The 19,689-nt window shown below is 44.5% G+C and overlaps 1 protein-coding gene across 1 annotated transcript in view; it reads left to right on the top strand.

Annotated features, from left to right (window-relative positions):
- Positions 1 to 1,476: 1,476 nt before the first annotated feature.
- Positions 1,477 to 19,689, top strand: part of CREBL2 (cAMP responsive element binding protein like 2) — a 33,042-nt gene continuing 14,829 nt past the window's right edge. Inside the window, exon 1 of the mRNA XM_048824403.2 lies at positions 1,477 to 1,851. Within this exon, the coding sequence (XP_048680360.1) occupies positions 1,837 to 1,851 (15 nt within the window). The 5' untranslated portion in view covers positions 1,477 to 1,836. The remainder of the gene's footprint in view (positions 1,852 to 19,689) is intronic.

Genomic DNA, 19,689 nt, shown 5'->3' with positions numbered 1-19,689 from the left:
TCTTCCAAAGTGCTTACAACCCCTCCCAGCTTGGTGTCATCCGACAATTCTATAAACTCTCCTGTACTCCTTTATCTCTTAGATTTTCTTCCCATGGGACCTTACCTATCAGTTTTCTGAATTTGTTAAAGTCTGCTTTTTTGAAGTCCATTGTACTTATTCTTCTGCTCTCACTTCTTTCTTTCCCTAGAATCATGAAATTTCATGCAAATTGCCATCCACCTTCAGAGTCAGTCAATTCCTCCCAGCTGGTCAGAATAAAGTCTAAATGGCTGTGACTCTGGTTACTTCCTGCACTTTCTGAAACAAGATTGTCCCCAATACCTTTCAAGAATTTATTGGAAATTTTGTGTTTTGCTATATTACTTTTCCAACAGATGTATGGGGAATTAAAGTTCCCCATGATTACCAGGTCTTGTGTTTTGGATATTTCTGTTATTTGTTTTAGAAATGCCTCATCCACCTCCTCTTCCTGATTTGGTGGTGTATCATAGACCTCTACCATGACATCGCTCCTAATTTTTCTCATTTTATGTTTACCCAAAGACTTTCAACTGGTCTGCCTCTCACCTGCCTCTGGACCCTAGAAAAAGTGTATATATTCTTGATGCATAAGGAAACACCTCCCCCCTTTTCCCCCTTGCCTGTCCTTTGTGAACAAGCTATACCCCTCTATATCAATACTCCAGTCATGATATTTATTCCAAGCCTCTATGACACCAGTTATAGGTAATAATGTTGTTTATGTACTAATACATAATCCATACATTCAGTGAAAATAGAAATATTTCTCTACACTTTATCCTGATGTGAATTGTGATTAGTTTAAATTATTTAAATCACCCATTATTATTATTGCTGTATTATTACATTTACATTTCATTGCACACTGCCAGTCTCATAGCGTAATAGTTCTGTGCATGGCACTATAGTTGACTGTTGTTTTGTTCTGCCCAAGCAGACATACGTTGGCGTGACTGGTGTTGCTCTAGCATGGCAAGTGGTTTTCGGTTTTCTCTCGGGATGTTTGCTCTGCCCTGGCCAGGAGGTTAGTGTCAGGGAGGCCCCGGGAGCAGCTGTATGTGTGTATGTGGAGGGGCGATTGCTGGAGAGGAAGGGATGTGGTTTGCAGTGTCACAGCTTCACTTGGATTGAATGTTTAATTCCCAGGTGCTTTGTGGTGCAGGGAGGTGGCGCCAGGAGATGCCACCCATTAGCTCAGCGGTGCTCTGCAGCCATTCCTGCTGGAGGCTCCCCCTCTCTTCACCAAGACAGCTGCCGCAGACACACAGCGATCTGATATTTGCCCGATTTAGACCGGCAAGCCCTGTACGGGCCGGTCCCCTTCGCTGCCTTCTGGGAAACGTAGTTTTCATTTTGGCGGCTCCTCCTCCTAACTTATCAGCTCCCCTACGGTACAAAACTACCACGACCAGGGTGCGCCGCGCCACGCAGGTCCCGCCCGGCGCTTGGCCCCACGGGAGCTGCAGTCCTCCGGCCGAGCGGCCTGCCCAGACTGCGGAGGCTGCCGGAGGAAAACAGAACTCCACTTCCCAGGATGCACCCGCCCAGCCCTCACCCCGCCTGCCGCTGAGGGGCGGGGCGGGGCGGAGCGGGCGGGGCTGGAAAGAAAGCCAGCAGGCGCGCGGCGCGCGATGGAGCGGGTCGGGGCCTGTTCCTGGGCGGGGCGAGGGGCTGTGTCGGCTGCCCTGGCGCCGCTGTGAGCGGCCAGCCCGGGGCGGACTCTGCTGGCGCGGGCCCTCGGCTGTTCGTGCGGCGGCTGCCTGGGCCGCGGGCGGGCGGGCGGCTGCTCCGGGGCCAGGCCTGGCGGCTCCCATGGATGACAGCAAGGTGGGCCGGGCGCGGCTGACGCGTGGCGGTGTGAGCCTGGGGACCCCCCCCCCCCACCCCTTCTCCCGGCCCGCAGCCCGCCCCCTCCCGCCAGCCTGGGGCGGCCGCTAGGGCCCGGCAGCGGCCCCGCCTCGTGCTTCGGTGCGCGTGGCTGTTCAGTGGGTTTGGCCAAGCGTCGGTGTGACAGTGAAGTGCCCCCCCCCCCGCAACTAGGCCCTGAATCTGTGACGCCCCCCTCCCCCCCCCACCCTTCGGGCCCGAGGAGGAACAAGGCGGGCGGGGTGACGCAGCATCACGCGGGGGCTGCGGGTGGTGGGATGAAGCTGGTTTGCTGTTTTTACACTGGTCTCTAGCCATTTTCAGCGGGCATTTGTAGCCGTGAATATTGGGAAAAGGGGGCCGCTCTCTCCTGCTTGGCGTGCTCACCCTCACTGTAGGTGTGCGGAAGGCCTCCCCCTTTCTCCACCCCTACCCACCATGCGCTGCACTGCACAATTCTTGCTTTCTAATCTACCTGTAAACGCTTTGGATATGGGCCACTAGTACCGGACCAGTGGCCTGATGGGGTATGGTTAATCCTGGGTTCCTGTGATGATCTGTCTTTTCAATGTAAACAATTCAATTATAATAAAGGCAAGGTACTGTCTTAGCAAATTAAAGAAGGTAGAGGTGTCAAAAAGTAGGGAGAATTGTTATTCCCTTCCCTTTCTGTGTGGTACGCTCATAAAAACATGATGATGACTCTGGAGAGTGAGATCTTTCATTTACACACAGCAAATATCGCTAGGGTGACCAGGTGCCCCGATTTTATGGGGACAGTCCTGGTGCTTGGGGCTTTTTCTTATATAGGCTCCTATTACTCTCCTGTCCTGATTTTTCACACTTGATGGCTGGTCACCCTAAATATCGCAGAAACAGTGGCACAAATTTGTCCTTCACTTGCTAGTGCCACTGTGCCTCAGACCTGAGTTAGAGAGCAATTGCTAGGATGAGAGACTAGTTTAGTCTCTGTTCCCATTCAGTCTTTAGTTTTTCATCTGAGATGGCCAGCAGAATATTGGTGTTTTGATTCGTTTGCGTGCTGGCTGTGATAGTTTTGAGCCATAGACACTTGTTCTCTAACTTCTCTAACTCTAACTTGCTGTTAGGCTACCAAAAAGTTTTGTCGGGCACTTGCTAAACTCTGACCTGGGTTGGGTTAAAGCCAGTAATGTAGAAATGAAAGGCACATATCCCATTATGAATTCTGGGACCATCTAGTTCTTTTCTTTTCTTATTACTACCTGTGCTAATCTGTTTTAATTGCATCAGAAAACAGCATAGCATCACTTCTTTTAAAAACACATATGTATATTATAAGATACAACTGTGATGTTCTGATCAGGACAGCCAGAACTGTAAGCCACTGTGTTACCAGGTGAGAGCTTTGCTGGGGATTAGACTGTGTGTTCACTGCCAGACCATTCTGTCTGCTTCACCACCAAACTCCTGCCAGTCTAAACCTTGACTTGCAGGTAACATACAGTGAACCCAAATTCTCCCAGAGATGTATCTCTGGAGTGTCTAGTCCCTCTCACTGAACACACAAAAATTACTAAATTTGCTGCCCCCAGAGAGACAGAGCTAGCTGAAGAGTCACACGTTACTTTAATGCCCAGCATGAAGGTGGTTTTTAATAAAATAAGAATAAATTTATTAACAAAGAACAGAGATTGAAGTGATATTAAGCACAAGAAAAAGAGACAAGTATACAGTAGTTATAAACAAAACAAAACGCTTTCTCATGACTTAAATTTAATTGTAGCAAGTTACAATCTTTGCCTCAGCAATTTTCTTTCTTACATCAAGTCACCAATATCTCTAGCCATCTAGGCTGGGCGGGTCCAAGTTTCACAGATTCAGAGGTTGCTGTACCCAGTGTCCCCTGAGTGATGGATAACTAAAATGTCTTTTTGCTCCTCTTATAGTATCCAAAGACCATTGTGTCTGCCTCAAGATTCCTGGGTGCAAATTCTGGGCCCCCTTGTACTTGCTAAGATGCTGCTTGTTGATTTGAATGCTTTGTTTACTTTGTATGTGAATGTGCTTTCCCTGTCCCCTCCTTGTAATGAAGCTGGTTACACAGATGAACCCACATTCCTTTGTCCAGGACAGATTGGATTTATGCACTGCCTCCAGCCTGCGTTTTAAGAACATATTTCCAGCACATACACATAATTGTTTGTTAGGGCTGTCGATTAATTGCAGTTAACGCATGCGATTAACTAAGAAAATTAATCGCGATTACTAAAATTATTTGTGACTAATCGCAGTTTTAATTGCACTGTTAAACAATAGAATTCCAGTTGAAATTTATTAAATGTTTTTGGATATTTTTCTACATTTTCAAATATATTGACTTCAATTACAACACAGAATACGAAGTGTATAGTGCTCGCTTTATATTATTATTTTTATTGCAAATATTTGCACTGTAAAAATGATAAACAAAAGAGGTAGTATTTTTCAATTCACTTCATACAAGTACTGTAGTGCAATCTCTTTATCATGAAAGTGCAACTTACAAATGTAGATTTTGTTGTTGTTGCATAACTGCACTCAAAAACAAAACAGTGTAAAACTTGATAGCCTACAAGTCCACTCAGTCCTACTTCTTGTTCAGCCAATCGCTAAGACAAACAAGTTTGTTTACATTTACGGGAGATAATGCTGCCCGCTTCTTGTTTACAATGTCACCTGAAAATATACATGGCACTTCTGAAGCCAGCATTGCAAGGTATTTACATGCCAGATATGCTAAACATTCATATGCCCCCTTCGTGCTTCGGCACCATTCCAGAAGACTTGCTTCCATGCGAATGACACTCTTTTTAAAAAAAAAAAATGCGTTAATTAAATTTGTGACTGAACTCCTTGGGTGACAATTGTATGCCTCCTGCTCTGTTTTACCCGCATTCCTCCATATATTTCATGTTACAGCAGTGTCAGATGATGACCCAGTGCATGTTGTTCCATTTTAAGAACACTTTCACAGCAGATCTGACAAAATGCAAAGAAGGTACCAATGTGAGATTTCTAAGGATAGATACAGCACTCAACCCAAGGTTTAAGAATCTGTAGTGCCTTCCAAAATCTGAGAGGGATGAGGTGTGGAGCATGCTTTCAGATGTCTTAAAAGATCAACACTCCAAAGCAGAAACTACAGAACCCAAACCACCAAAAAAGAAAGTCCATCTTCTGCTGGTGTCATCTGACTCAGATGATGAAAATGAACATGCATTGGTCCGCACTGTTTTGAATAGTTATCGAGCAGAATCCGTCATCAGCATGGACTCATGTTCTCTGGAATGGTGATTGAAGCATGAAGAGACATATGAATTTTTGGTGAATCTGGCATGTAAATATTGTGTGATGTTGGCTACGACAGGTGACGTAAACAAGAAGCGGACAGCATTATCTCCTGCAAATATAAACAAACTTGATTGTCTGAGCGATTGGCTGAATAAGAAATAGGACTGAGTGGACTTGTAGGCTATCAAGTTTTACACTGTTTTGTTTTTGAATGTAGTTTTTTTAATACATAATTCTACATTTGTAAGTTCAACTTTCATGATAAAGAGGTTGCACTACAGTACTAGTAATGGGGGAACTGGAAAAATACTATTTCTTTTGTTTTTTTTTACAGTGCAAATATGTGTATATCAAAATATAAATATAAAGCGAGCACTGTAAATTTTGTATTCTGTTTGTAATAAAAATTACAAACATAAAAAAAATAAAAAATATTTAAATAAATGGTATTACTGTTTAACAGTGCGCTTAATCACGATAAATTTTTTTAATCGCTTGACAATTATACATAATCAGTACATACATCAAGTGATGGTTTTCAGAACCAGTGTATCACTGGTTTACATATGAATTCCTTACAATGTGCCTTTTAGACTCGTATAACAACAGCACGTTAGGGGAAATGAGTGTGTCAGGCCTTGTGAGTTACAGTATGGTAGGCCCTGAGCCAGTGGGCATTCAGGGACTCTAAGTATGTCTACACTACGAAATTACTCCGATTTTACAGAATTCAATTTTTGGGAGCAGATTGTATAAAGTCGAGTGCATGCGTCCACACTAAGCACATTAACTTGGTAGTATGTGTCCACAGTACTGTGGCAAGCGTTGACATTCCAAGTGGTGCACTGTTGGTAGATATCCCACAGTTCCCGCAGTCCCTGCTGCCCATTGGAATTCTGGGCTGAGCTCCCAATGTCTGATGGGGCCAAAAATTTGTCACTGGTGGTTATGGGTAAATGTCATCAGTCAACCTTCCCTCCATGAAAGCAACGTCAGACAATCATTTCAAGTCCTTTTCCCTAGATTCCCCGAGCAGACGCCATAGCACGGCAAGCGTGGAGCCCTTTCAGCTCACCGCAGCAGTTATGATCATTGTGAACACCTCACACATTATGGTGCAGTTTATGCAGAACCAGAACCTGAAAAACCAGGCAAGGAGGCGATGGTAATGCAGTGACTCGAGTGCTGAGGACATGGACACAGATTTCTCTAAAACCGCGGTCCCCGGCAATTTGGAGATCATGGTGTTAATGGGGTAGGCTCATGCCATGGAACGCCAATTGTGGGCCTGGGAAACAACCACAGGCTGGTGGGACCGCATACTGTTGCAGGTTTGGGATGGTTCCCAGTGGCTCCGAAATTTTCGCATGCGTAAGGGCACTTTCATGGAACCTTGTGACTTGCTTTCCCCTGCCCTGAAGCGCAAGAATACCAAGATGAGAGCGGCCCTCACAGTTGAGAAGCAAGTGGCGATAGCCCTGTGGAAGCTTGCAACGCCGGACACAGCTACCGGTCAGTCAGTAATCAATTTGGAGTGGGCAAATCTACTGTGGAAGTTGCTGTGTTGCAAGTAGCCAATGCAATCATTGAGCTGCTGCTATCAAAGGTTGTGACTCTGGGAAATGTGCAGGTCATAGTAGATGGCTTTGCTGCAATGGGATTCCCTAACTGTGGTGGGGCTATAGATGGAACGCATATCCCTATCTTGGGACTGGACCCATTACACCAATAAAATAAAAACCAGCAGGATTTTATTAAAGGCGATAAGACAAAATGTCACATTTAGTGTGAATACAAAAAGAATCATAGTAGGCAGTCAGTTATAGCTGTAACATTTCATTCAGTTTCACATTCATTCACAGGTTAGTTCATACACACACAGGTTCTGCAGCTGCTGTATAGTTACCAGTCCTGAATGTAGCTTGAGTTTGTGGCTTGGGTTCGTAGCTTGTGGCGGCTAACTGTCCAGGAAAGTGGGGCACAAGGAAGAGCTGGGTTTCTGTTGGGCATGCACTGATGCCTTTCCATGTTGGCAGCAGAATGTTACCCTTCAAAGTCTTCCATCTCACCCATCCTTTTTGTAGGCTTTAGTTTGAATCCAGAGTCTATAGGTCTTGCTGTGTCCCCCTGCCTCTGGGTCCAGTGTGATTGATCACCCGTCTATTGCAGACATGACTTTCAGCCTAGGACCTGGCTTTGATGTTTCTTCAATTGTACTTTTGCTCTTTTCTTTTGAGGGTGGACTCCTCTTACTTTGTCAGGGCTGTTGTCTGCATCTTCAGCCATTGGGTGTTTACGCTTTATTTCATCAGGACAGGCTGGGGCTGGAGGTTGATTCCATCATCCATACATACCTCATTCACACATCTAAACTAATAAGATTACAGCAGGGTTTTGCAAAAATGAAGGTTGCAGCAAGCTTTTACAACACGAAGTGGGCATTTTAAAATGGAGTTTGGGACAAGTTAAAATGGAGTTTGAGTTACAATATGGACAAGTGTAAGGAATAGCAAACAGTGAACAGAAGTTACAATAGAGACAAGTATAATGACAAACAGTGAGCAGAAGTTACAATGTTGAAACAGTGTAAGTTTCAGCAATTTAAGCAGCAATTGGATTGAAAGTGAAACTCAATTAGCCAGTTATTTGTGTAACTGGTTTTATGAATGAATGTTGTTTCATTCATAAAACTTTGCTTATGAAGTTATATTAATAAAGTGAACAATTAAAAACAATTTCATTGATCAGTTCTACAGACCACCAGGGCAGCCAGTACATAAACCACAAGGGGTACTTTTCAATGGTGCTGCAAGCACTTGTGGATCACAAGGGACGTTCACCAACATAAACATGGAATGGCCGGAAAAGGTGCATGATGCTCGCGTCTTCAGGAACTCTGGTCTGTTTAAATGGCTTCAGAAAGGGATTTACTTCCCAGACCAGAAAATAACTGTTGTGGATGTTGAAATGCCTATAGTTATCCTTGGGGACCCAGCCTACCCCTTAATACCATGGCTCATGAAGCCGTACACAAGCACCCTGGATAGTAGTAAGGAGCTGTTCAACTGTAGGCTGAGCAAGTACAGAATGGTGGTAGAGTGTGCATTTGGACGTTTAAAGGGTCGCTGGTGCAGTTTACTGACTCGCTCAGACCTCAGCGAAACCAATATTCCCATTGTTATTGCTGCTTGCTATGTGCTCTACAATCTCTGTGAGAGTAAGGGGGAGATGTTTATGGCGGGGTGGGAGGTTGAGGCAAATCGCCTGGCCACTGAATACGCGCAGCCAGACACCAGGGTGATTAGAAGAGCACAGCAGGAAGCGGTGCGCACCAGAGAAGCTTTGAAAACCAGTTTCATGACTGGCCAGGGTACCATGTGACACTTCTGTCTGTTTCTCCTTGATGAAAACCCGCCCCCTTGATTGCCTCTAAATTCCCTGTAAGCCACCCACCCGCCCTCCCCCCTTCGATCACAGCTTACTTGCAAAGGAAATAAAGTCACTATCGTTTAAAAACCAGGTATTCTCTATTAACTGATTATATTAAAAAAAAAAAAAAAAGGGAGATACTCCACCCGGCCTACCTTGTGAGTTGTGGGAGGAGGTAGGAGGGAAGGAAAAGGCCACTTCAAAACGTGTTGAATGACAGCCTTCTGTTGCTTGGGCTGTCCACTGGGGTGGAGTGGTTGGGTGCCTGGAGCCGCCGCCTCCTCCCTCCCCACGTTCTTGGGCATCTGGGCGAGGAGGCTATGGAAATTGGGGAGGAGGGAGGGTGGTTAAACGGGCTGCAGCGGCAGTCTGTGATCCTGCTGCCGTTCCTGAACCTCCACCAGACGCCGGAGCATGTCCATTTGATCCCGTGGTAGCCCCAGCCTTGTATCCTGCTGCCTCTGATCTTCCTGCCGCCACCTCTCATCTCAGTTGTCCCTCCTGTCCTCACGTTCATTGGCCACTTTCCTGTACTGTGTCCCTCCACACATTCTGCTGAGCTCTGTCAGTGCCGGATGACTGCATGAGGTCAGAGAACATTTCATCGCACGTGTGGTTTTTTTTTTTTTTTTTTTTTTTGCCACCTTATCTGAGAGAGCCTTTGGGACGGAGGAGGGAGGCTTGAAACATTTGCAGCTGCGGGAGGAAAAAAACGGAGTGAAGTATTTAAAAAGATACATTTTGACAGAACAATGGCTATACTCTTTCACGGTGAACAACACTATTCACATTACATAGCACATGTGGTTTTGGTACAAGGTCGCATTTTGCATCTTATATTGAGTGCCTGCGACTTTGGTGTCAGAGATCACACACGCAGTGCCGGGCAACAGGATTCGGCTTGCAGGCGGCCATGGTAAGCCATAGTCTTTCGGCTTCTGCAAACTTCATAACAGCAGCCCCCTCCTTTCCCATACCAAGCAAAGCCCATTGAATTGGCCATTTAGTGCTGCGGTTTTCATATTAACGTGCAGCAGCAGAAACCAAACTAACCCCCTCCCCCCATCCAATTCTCTGGGTTGATCATTTTTCCCTTCCTCCCACCGCCTGGCTGGTATCAGGGAAGATCCCTGCTAGCCAAACGCAAACAGCTCCGCGCCAGTGGCGCCCTCCTCCCCCCTCCCGCCCCCCACAGCTTGGCTAACTGCAAGGAGGATTTCTTTTCAGCCACAGGCAAGCAGCCCAGCAGGAATGGCCACCTCTAACAGGTCCCCTTGATGAAATTCCCATATTTCAACCAGGTTACCGTGAACGATATCACTCTCCTGAGGATAACACAGAGAGATAAAGAATGGATGTTGCTTGAATGCCAGCAAACACCGGGACCATACGCTGCCAGGTTTTGTGATGCAATGATACCAGACTACTTGTTACTAGCATGGCTTGGTAAAGTGTCCTACCATGGAGGACGGAGAAGGGCTGCTCTCCCCAGAAACCTTCTGCAAAGTCTTTTAGAGTACCTCCAGGAGAGCTTCATGGAGATGTCCCTGGAGGATTTCTGCTCCATCCCCAGACACGTTAACAGTCTTTTTCAGTAGCTGTACTGGCCACGAATGCATCCCAAGTCCTCAGGGCAAATTAATAATTAAAAAACGCTTTTAAAACATGTATTATATTTAAAAAGGTACACTCACCAGAGGTCCCTTCTCCGGCTTGGTTGGGTTGGGAGGGTATTTCAGTCAGGGTGATAAAAAGATCCTGGCTGTTGGGGAGAACGGTGTGCTGTGTGCTCTCCTCAAGCTCGTCGTCGTCGTCCTCATCTTCCCCGTCGGCAAAATCCTCAGGCCTGGCGGGGAGTACCCCATCATCGGAGTCCACGGACAAGGGTGGGGTAGTGGTGGCGGCCGCCCCAGAATTGCATGCAGCTCAGCGTAGAAGTGGTATGTCTGGGGCTCTGTCCCAGAGCGTCCGTTTGATTCTTTGGTTTTCTGGTACGCTTGTCTGAGCTCCTGAAGTTTCACACGGCATTGTGTTGCGTCCCTGCTGTAGCCTCGGTCCCTCACGGCTTCGGAGATTTTTTGAAATGTTTTGACATTTCGTCTTTTGGAATGTAGTTCTGATAGCATGGATTCGTCTCCCCATACAGCGATCAGATCCAGTACCTCCCGTTCGGTCCATGTTGGAGCTCATTTTCGATTCTGGGGCTGCATGGTCACCTGTGCTGATGAGCTCGCCTGGCCAAACAGGAAATGAGATTCAAAAGTTCCTGGGGCTTTTCTTGTACACCTGGCCGGTGCATCCAAGTTCAGAGTGCTGTCCAGAGTGGTCACAATGGTGCACTGTGGGATAGTATTGGCCACCGGGAGCTATCGAATTGCATCCACGGTAACCCTAATTCGAAACGGCGATGTTGATTTCAATGCTAATCCCCTCATCGAGGAGGAGTACAGAAATCGATTTTAAGAGCCCTTTGTCGAAAAAATGGCTTCGTTGTGTGGACGGGTGCAGGGTTAATTCGACTTAACACTGCTAAATTCGACATACCCTCGTAGTGTAGACTTAGGGCCACAACTACAGCTAAGTTATTTTAGAAGTTGGTAAATATGTTGTTTCACTAAAGGTTTCATGTTAAGCTTTTAATATTATATACTATTTTGCCCTGTTAGACCTTGATTTTGCAAGCTACTCCGCATGGGTGCACTGTCATTGAAATCAGCAGGGTTCTGTGTGGGTGCAAGGGTCTGCCTGTGTGAAGCTGCTTATGGGATCAGGACTGTAGTTTAGAGGGCCATGAGGGTTTTGGTCCTTGACGCATTTAACGAAAATGGTGTTGCTGGAATTATTTTTTTTTCCTGGAAAATCTTTTCTTCTGTCCTGCCACAGAATTAACTCACAAAGGCTTGAAGATCTTTAAGATTTGTGGTATATTTAAAATTTTGCGCTTTAAGTGTATTTTGTGAGGTGTCAAGATTGTCACATGATAAACAACATACACATTCATTTGGTTTCTTTGAAAGGGCTACTGGCCATATTCACTAAACAAACTGAATTTTAGTACCCCATAAATAAGAAGATCTTAGCTGAAGTTAAATGTATCCAGAATTTTCCTGGAAGGAATTTTTGCTTGTGGAGGAGGAAAGTAAATATATGGTGACTTCTCTACCACACCTACCTTCAGATTAAAATACACTTTCCTGGTAATACTTTCTATGTAAACATTCCAGTACTTGCAGTGGGGATGTTTAACAATTTTAAATGGAAGGGGAAGTGCTATCCATAAGAGATTATCTCTAGGATCTAATCCTGGGAAGTGTCAAGCACCAACAATTTCATCTGAAAAGGATAAAAATTGAATGGGAACAGTGACTGAACAAGTATTTTCAGACATTACTTGTATTACTGAATTTGCGCACCTGACTTAGAAAGGTTTTATTGTCAAAACGCTCTTAAAGGGCTCCGACGCCCTTAGCGACAACTCTTCACATTGCAGGTTAGTCAGAACCATTGGTGGCTAAATTCAGTGATTCCCATCTTGTGTTGGGGAGGGTTCTCACTGAATTGTACAGCTGGAGACTGCTGTGTCAATGTGGGACAGGCACTGTAATAGTACCTGATCATATTAGGTGTGCAGTTTGATGTGGTTCAAGGCCAGCATAGTTTGATCTCTGTAATCTGCTAAAAGTTCCACTGACTCATGTTTCCCTACTTGTTGCAGGGGCTGAAGTAGGTGATTTTAGAGGTTCGCTTCCAGCCTTTCTGTGGTATGAACAACTATGCCTGGAAAAGGAATTTCCTTATAAAAGCTGAGATGATAAAGTTGCATTAGCATGGGAGTAGGCATGTTATAGCTGCATCCACAGAGTTCAGTCATTCTGTTTGGTAAATTATGTTTTCAGTGCCCTGACTCTGTGTGTATTAGGGATGTAAAAAGTTAACTGGTAAGCATTAGGCTTACCATTAACCGACCGTAACCGTTAACCCTGGAGGGACGCTGGCCAGAGTAGCCCTAGCAGCACTATGTGCCGGCCGGCCAGAGGGATCCCAGCCCCGGCCGCGCCCTGCCAGCCAGCTAGAGGGATCCCAGCTGGCTAGCCAGGGGAACCCCAGCCCTGGCCTTGCTGCACCAGCCGGGTTGGCAGCACCCCAGCCTTGGCTGCGCTGTCCGTCTGGAGGGACCTCAGTTAACGGTTGACTGGTTAAACAATATAATTTTATATTGTTTAACTGGTTAACTTTTTTAACGGATATTTACATCCCGTGTGTGTGTGTGTGTGTGTGTGTGTATATATGTATGTGTATATATATATATATATATATATATATAAAATAGAATGTATGTATATAGGCTCAAATTTGGGAGTTAAGCAAAAATACTCCCTAGTTTACAGTTGTGTTTATAAGTGATAAAAGATTAAAACCTAATACCTTAAGATGTCTATAAGGTGCCACAGGACTCTTTGCCACTTTTACAGATTCAGACTAATATGGCTACCCCTCTGATACTTAATACCTTAAGATGTATTTTATGCTTCATGTTTGACAACAAATATGATTTAAAATAGGAAACTCTGGAAGTAATCAAAGGGAGAGGCATAGTGGTAGAAATATCAAGTCTGGAAAATGTGTGCTCCATGGCATCTCCGGTTCAGCTGCAATTCAGTGTCCAGTGTATAATAATGGTATTCAATTACATTTTCTGGTGGGTGGATAAGGCAGTATCCAAATGTTGGTGGGCTAAAGGGCTGTTCAGGTGTTAGCTGTCCAGTGATCCTGCCACCGAAGAGGTTGCAACTTTTCAAAAGTGGTGTGCCAGATTGTATTTATTAAACTCAAAATATTCCATTGAAATCCTGTAAACAAATAGTTATACGAATACACTGTAATGCTTGTATAACAGCATGCTATTAGTATTAATTATATTAAAACTATGAAATTAAAATTAGAAGTTAAACTCATGAGAAAAGAATGGACATCTAATCTTTTTTTATTGCCTGAACTTTTGACATTAGATCTCGTCTCCCTCCCTCCCCCCACCCGAAAAGATTGTGCAGCATGCAATCAAGTTAACTAATGAAAGCATGTCAATTACTGATTGATTTTGCATAAGAGTCTAATTAAAAGTGTACCACTGTAAGTTGAAGTGTATCAATATATCCTAGCTCCAACATATTTAAATGCAAATGAAAAGTTTCTAAATTTAAATACATGGCATGTCAGTAAATAGAGGGAAAGTAAACTGAAGTGTCTCTGTCAGGGTGGATTTGATTTAAATCATGATTTAAATCGCTAGTCAGGAAGTCTTGATTTAATCATTGTAAAAAGTGCATTCTTGTTGGTTGTTATGCCCTTAATACATATTCTTCATAACTCAGAGATAGATGTAGATTTCATTTTTAGAAGGTACACACTATACATTTTCAAACAGTGATTTATTTTGAAAACTTTTCACACTAGTTTTACAGCTATATCAGAAAATGAATGGTGGTTAGGTTATTTCATTTACCAAAGATAATTAAAGCAGATATTTATGAAGTCATTGGAAGGTGAACTATCTCCAATTCAACAGGTTAATCATTAGTATTTGGAGGATTTTCTTGCCATGCTGTATTAGGAGGAGAACATCACCAGACAGACATTTAAATTGCTTTATTTAACTAAAACAACAATGTTAAGTATTCTGTTTTTTTCTTCAGCAGCAAATATATAATATTTTAACAAAACAAGCATATGTCCCTCGCTTCTCACATTTATCTCTAGACTTCTTCTCCTTGTCCAGATCTATTCCGTCCCCAATAATCTTCTATGCATTGAACGTTTTGAAACTTTGCACTTTTAGAGAGAGGCAAGGGATTGACTCTGTGTACACAAATTTGCAGAGGGACAACAGAGTCGAGGTCTGTTATTTCTCACCTCTCTATATTATTGATTTATTTTAAAACATTTTTGCTGTTAACAAGCATGTTACCTCTGGAGACACAAATCCACCGTTTGAGAAATGCAAAACGAATCATCTCCAATGGTATCCTCTAGACTGAGCAGATTAAGTAGATAGAAAGATTAACCTAAATAATCTATTAAACAGCCTGTGGCACCCCATAAGATTGGGTCCCTAATCCATGAACTGTTGGAACTCATTTACAAAACTTTTCTTAAACATTACATGAATATATTGTCTCATACTTTAGAATTAGAATTTATAATCCATATTCCATGATGAGATATCTTTGAGCTATAATGTATCTTGATTAAAACTGTCTTTAGATACGTTTTTTTCCTCAAAAAGAATTTTATCAAAAAAATTCAATTTAAATTAAAAAATCAGATGTGTTTTTTTAAATCATTGATTTTTATCCACTCTGGTCTCTGTCCAGTCCCTTTCAGTTTGCCTCCCATCCGCTGTGGCCCTCAGCCTCACTTCTGTGGCTGCTGGAGTTCTACACCCCCCTCTCCCAGGCTGGAGAGTGGGGGGAAGGGGCCTGCAGCGAGGTCCCCCTTCCCCTTCCAGGCTGAGTGGGGGGAGGGGGGAAGCTACAGGGGTTCTTCACCCTCCTTTCCTGGCTGGGTGTGACAGGGAGTGGGAGCAGAGGAGGTATCCCTGCATACAGGAAGGGAGGCGGGGAAGAAGGAATGGAGGAGCCCTGAGCTGAGAGCTCTTTCTGCTCCCTCCTCCTCCTCCCTCCTCTCTCCCCTCCTGTGAACAGGGACTGCTCCTTCTCTTCCCCCCCCCCCCCCCCCCATGAGAATAGGCTAGGCTCCTGACAGGAGGGGTAGAGAACTTTCTACTGCAGCTCTGGTTGGCTGCCGATTCCCAGGAGGCATGAAGGAAGAGCTGATGTCTATTGCCTCCTGATGACCAAACAGAAGACCCTCATGGCTGGAGCTGGCCTGCAAGCTGCCAATTGAACAGTGGTGTATAGTTTTTACTGGTGGAACCTTAAAAACCAAATTTTGTTAACTTTGCATAGACATTAGTTCCTGTGATGCTTCTATTTAATTAGGATTTGTTCCAGTATTCAAGTGTAGTACTGCTTGATTGCTGCCCTATACCCCAGAGTTGGCTGTGTTTCTGTATGTAAATCCTGTAGGCCCCAATCCTGCAAAAGGGACCATAGGCGTGGACCTGTGCAGAGTCCCATTAATTTTTGTGACCTTACTTGTTTTTAATCCGGGTACCACACTGCATAATATAATTGATGACAAAGCTGAGTTCAGTGGGAGTCTGTACAGGAAGAAGGGTCTTAGTAGGTGCTTACTTATATAGTCCCCATCACTGCAGAATCTATGTACCTTCTAAGTATTTACAAACAGGAATTACAATAATATTTGCCTCTCTCTTCTGAGGCTATAGGTGAAATAGCTTGATTAATTTGTAGGATGTTTTTCTTTATGCTTGGGTATGAACAGATGTGAGGAATTTGAGGAAAAGCAAAATTAGTTAAATTAATTTTGTGCTTGTCTCTAAGTGGTGAGGCCTGCAGTCATCCATATCTCTAGTGTAAGTGGGTTACATAGTCTAGTTCAAGCTCCTGTGAAAATTTGGTCTTGGTCACTCATGAGACTCCCTCTAACAATTTCTCTGTTGCTGTGGTACCTAGCTGTTGTGGTAGGCTGTGGTCACTGAGGGAGAGGTGCTCTCCCAGGCAGATAAGGCCAATCCTATGCAGTATTTAAGAGGAATCTGTTATGTGACATTCAAATTGGACTCTTGTTCATTCAGCAGTCAGTGTGTGTAGTGAAGCACTGGGATGTGTTTTCATAGAGACCTGTGTTGTTAAAGATGATCTGCTCTGTGTTTCCTACCAGTTGAAGATTTTTCAGGATATGTAGCTTAAGGTTTGGGGCCATAGTAAATAGTAAAGTGCCTTTTGCTATTTGGGTGAATGGACCCTATAGCAACATTAAAATCTTCTTCTTCTTGATATTTGCTTTGAGATTAAAACCTAAATGTAAAGTAGCTTTGACTTGTGGGTTTAAAAAATGCCTGAGCTTGTTTAGAATAGATAAGCAATTAAATCAGTATGTACTCTATGTGTAGTGTAACATGTTGATGTCAGGTCACAGTTCCTTAGTGGACAGAAGGAGGCTGCTGACTTTTGAGCAATAGGAAGCACTCAGAGTAATGCTAGACAGTTTAGATCAGGGGTGGACAAAATATGGCCCATGGGCTGGATCTGGCCCATCAAACATTTCTGTCCATCCTCCTCTGCCCCCTTGTGATCTCCTAGTCCGGGCCGCTAAAAGTCTCGTGGTACAGTAAGGTGCTTAGGCAGCCAGTCTGCCTGCCGTGGCGGCACGCCGGTCCTGGAAGCGGCCAGCTGCTGCTGGCATGTCTCTGCGCGCCCCTGGCATGTGGGAGGAGGTGGTGGCTCCGTGTGCTGCCCCTGTCCCCAGCACCATCCTCACGGCTCCCATTGGCCAGAAACCGGGGGGTGGTGCTTGCGGGCCTGTGGGCACGGGCAGTGTATGGAGACCCGCTGCCTCCCTTACCCCAAGGGGCACGCAGAGATGTGCCAGCAGCAGCCAGCTGAAGCCTCTTCCAGAAGCGGTGTGGGGCTATGGCAGGCAGGCAGCCTGCTTGAGCCCTGCTGCGCTGCCAGCCAGGAGCTGCCTGTGGTAAGCGCATCCCGGCCAGAGTCTGCACCTCATATCCCCTCCTGCATCCCTGCCCCAGCCCGGAGTCCCCTCCTGCACCCATCTTCTTCCCTCTGAGACCTGGAGCCCCCTCCTGTACCCCAAACTCCCTCCCAGAGCCCATACCCCTCACCCTCTCCTGCACCCCAACACTCTGCACCAGCCCAGAGCTTCCTCCTGCACTCAAACTCCCTCCCAGACTCCGCACCCCCTCCATTAATATAGTAGAAATGTGCAGCTGGTGACAACTTACCAAAATTTGTGGAGTGGCCCCCCCTGTGAAAATTATTGCCCACCCCTGGTTTAGAAAGTGGTACTGAAATTGAACCTACTGCATTTCCTGATGGGCAGTACAGAACACTAAAGCTTTGTCTATACTACGCAGCTTTTAGTGACACAGCTGTGCCGCTACAGCCATGCCACTGAAAGGTGCGCAGTGTTGCCGATGTTTGTTGGCAGGAGAGAGCTCTCCCATTGACAAATAAAATTTCCACCCTAAAAGAATGGCGGTAGCTTTGTCGGCAGGAGATGCTCTTGCCAACAAAGCACTGTTCACACCAGCGCTTTTTCTCAGCAAAACTTGTCTTTGGGGGGGTGTGTGTGTGTGTGGTTTTTTTTTTTAACACCTATGAATGATGAAAGTTTTGTCGTTTACTTGCCAGTGTATTTATTTAGCATGTGCATAGTTGTCTAGCCAAGCAATAGCATCTTCAGTGGCATGATGCATGCAGTTCTTCTAGGCCACCGCTGACTCGACAGTGTCAGTGTAGACAAAGCGTAACACTGCAGTGCTTGGCCCAGGTCTTTAATTTTTTAAATATCCTTTGTATTTATTTTAATATAAATCCTTTATTTTTTTTTAATAATAGGTGTCTCTGAAAGCATGCTGGGTAGAATTGTGGGTTCTGTGTAAATGTGTACTATAAAGGTTTTTCCAAATAAAAATGCTTAAACTTTGTAGGGAATCATTGGTAGTAAGTATTATGCAATTTAAGATTCAATAAAAGAATGTTTGCTAACTGAACGCTTTTATTTTTGAATAGCTATCAGTCTTGGTCTGGATAGTTTTCTTTTTGTGATTTGGGAAACTGGGCCTGCCAGTGAAGACAGGAATCCAAGGACTGATGGCTCAGGTCCAAGAATTAGATGTTAATCAATGTGAAATATGAAATGTACCATAATATCAGAATCTCCTGCATTGTGTGCAGTTGGGTTATATTGTATTAATGTAAGTGATATACTGCAACTTGGTGGGTATCATCATTTTTATTTTAGGGCTTCTGGCTTATTGCATTTTTGATTACCATTGCAGAGAGAGAGCTTGTGAACATGGATAGAATTTTTTTCCTGCCATCACAAGTGTAGTGTGTTTAGCCTTTATAGATATAGGTATAGATATTAAAATATAATCTGTAGATGAATAATCAGTGCCTTGCTATATGTTAATGCTGTTAATGTGGCACAGTGTGGCAAGGATCATGAAACCAAAGTTGTGTTCTCCCCAATACATTGTCACACAGAAGGCTAAATTATGCCTTTTTAGATAGATCTGCAAAAGGGAGGATAAGGAGGTGCATCTCACCTTCACTCGCATTCCTTATGGTAGTGCCCATTTAAAGCATGATGAAGGCCCCTAGTGAACCGATAGAAAAGTTGTAACACATGCTCCTACACTAAATGCTGCTGCTGATTTGGGGGTGGGGAGCTATAACGTCATTGCCATGCCCTCACCCCGCCCTTGTCTTCCTCCTAACGTACATACCCAGGGTGATGAACACTGCTTACCTTGCTGTGTGCCTCCACAAGCACCGTTATAGTCCAGAGTCCTTAGACAAATCGTGCGAGTGATAGCCTGGAGGAGAAAGTGTACAGGGTCTTCTCGTACATCTGTGCAAGGGCAGCTATAATTTAGCCCATGTGTTTTAGGGACATTTGTCATTTGCAGATAGAACTGCACTGGATCCATATAATTCTCACTAATATCCTTACCTAAGGTATTTAAGTGAATTCTTTATGTATCATGACTGAAGTTTTGCTTAACATATATATGTCTATGGCATCCATCTAAGCCCTAACTTTTAACAGATACAAGTGGGCCAGTGTAGATGACTGAGGTTAGGGAAAGACTAATTACCTGGGAAACTGCAAACCTATACCCAGAATTGCCAACTTCAAGAGATCAAAAAGTATGAGTCGGACCCCTAAAATCATGACATTTTAATAAAAGATTATATAAATATATAGATCTCTTGATATTTGAACTCTCCCTGTCCATTCCCAGGGTGTGTACATGTGACAGTGTTGCCCACTCACCCACATGTGCTGGATAAGGTGATTTTGGCCCCTGCTGCACACTCCCACATCTGCCCATCTCTTGCCCAGCAATTAATCCTGTCTCCCAGTCTCCCTTCAGTTCTCTCCCCACCC

The sequence above is a fragment of the Caretta caretta genome, chromosome 1 (assembly GCF_965140235.1).
Source record: "Caretta caretta isolate rCarCar2 chromosome 1, rCarCar1.hap1, whole genome shotgun sequence".
In the NCBI taxonomy this organism is placed as follows: Eukaryota; Metazoa; Chordata; order Testudines; family Cheloniidae; genus Caretta; species Caretta caretta.
The sequence above is the reverse complement of the archived record's forward strand: the minus strand, read 5'-3'. Positions and strand labels throughout refer to the sequence as shown.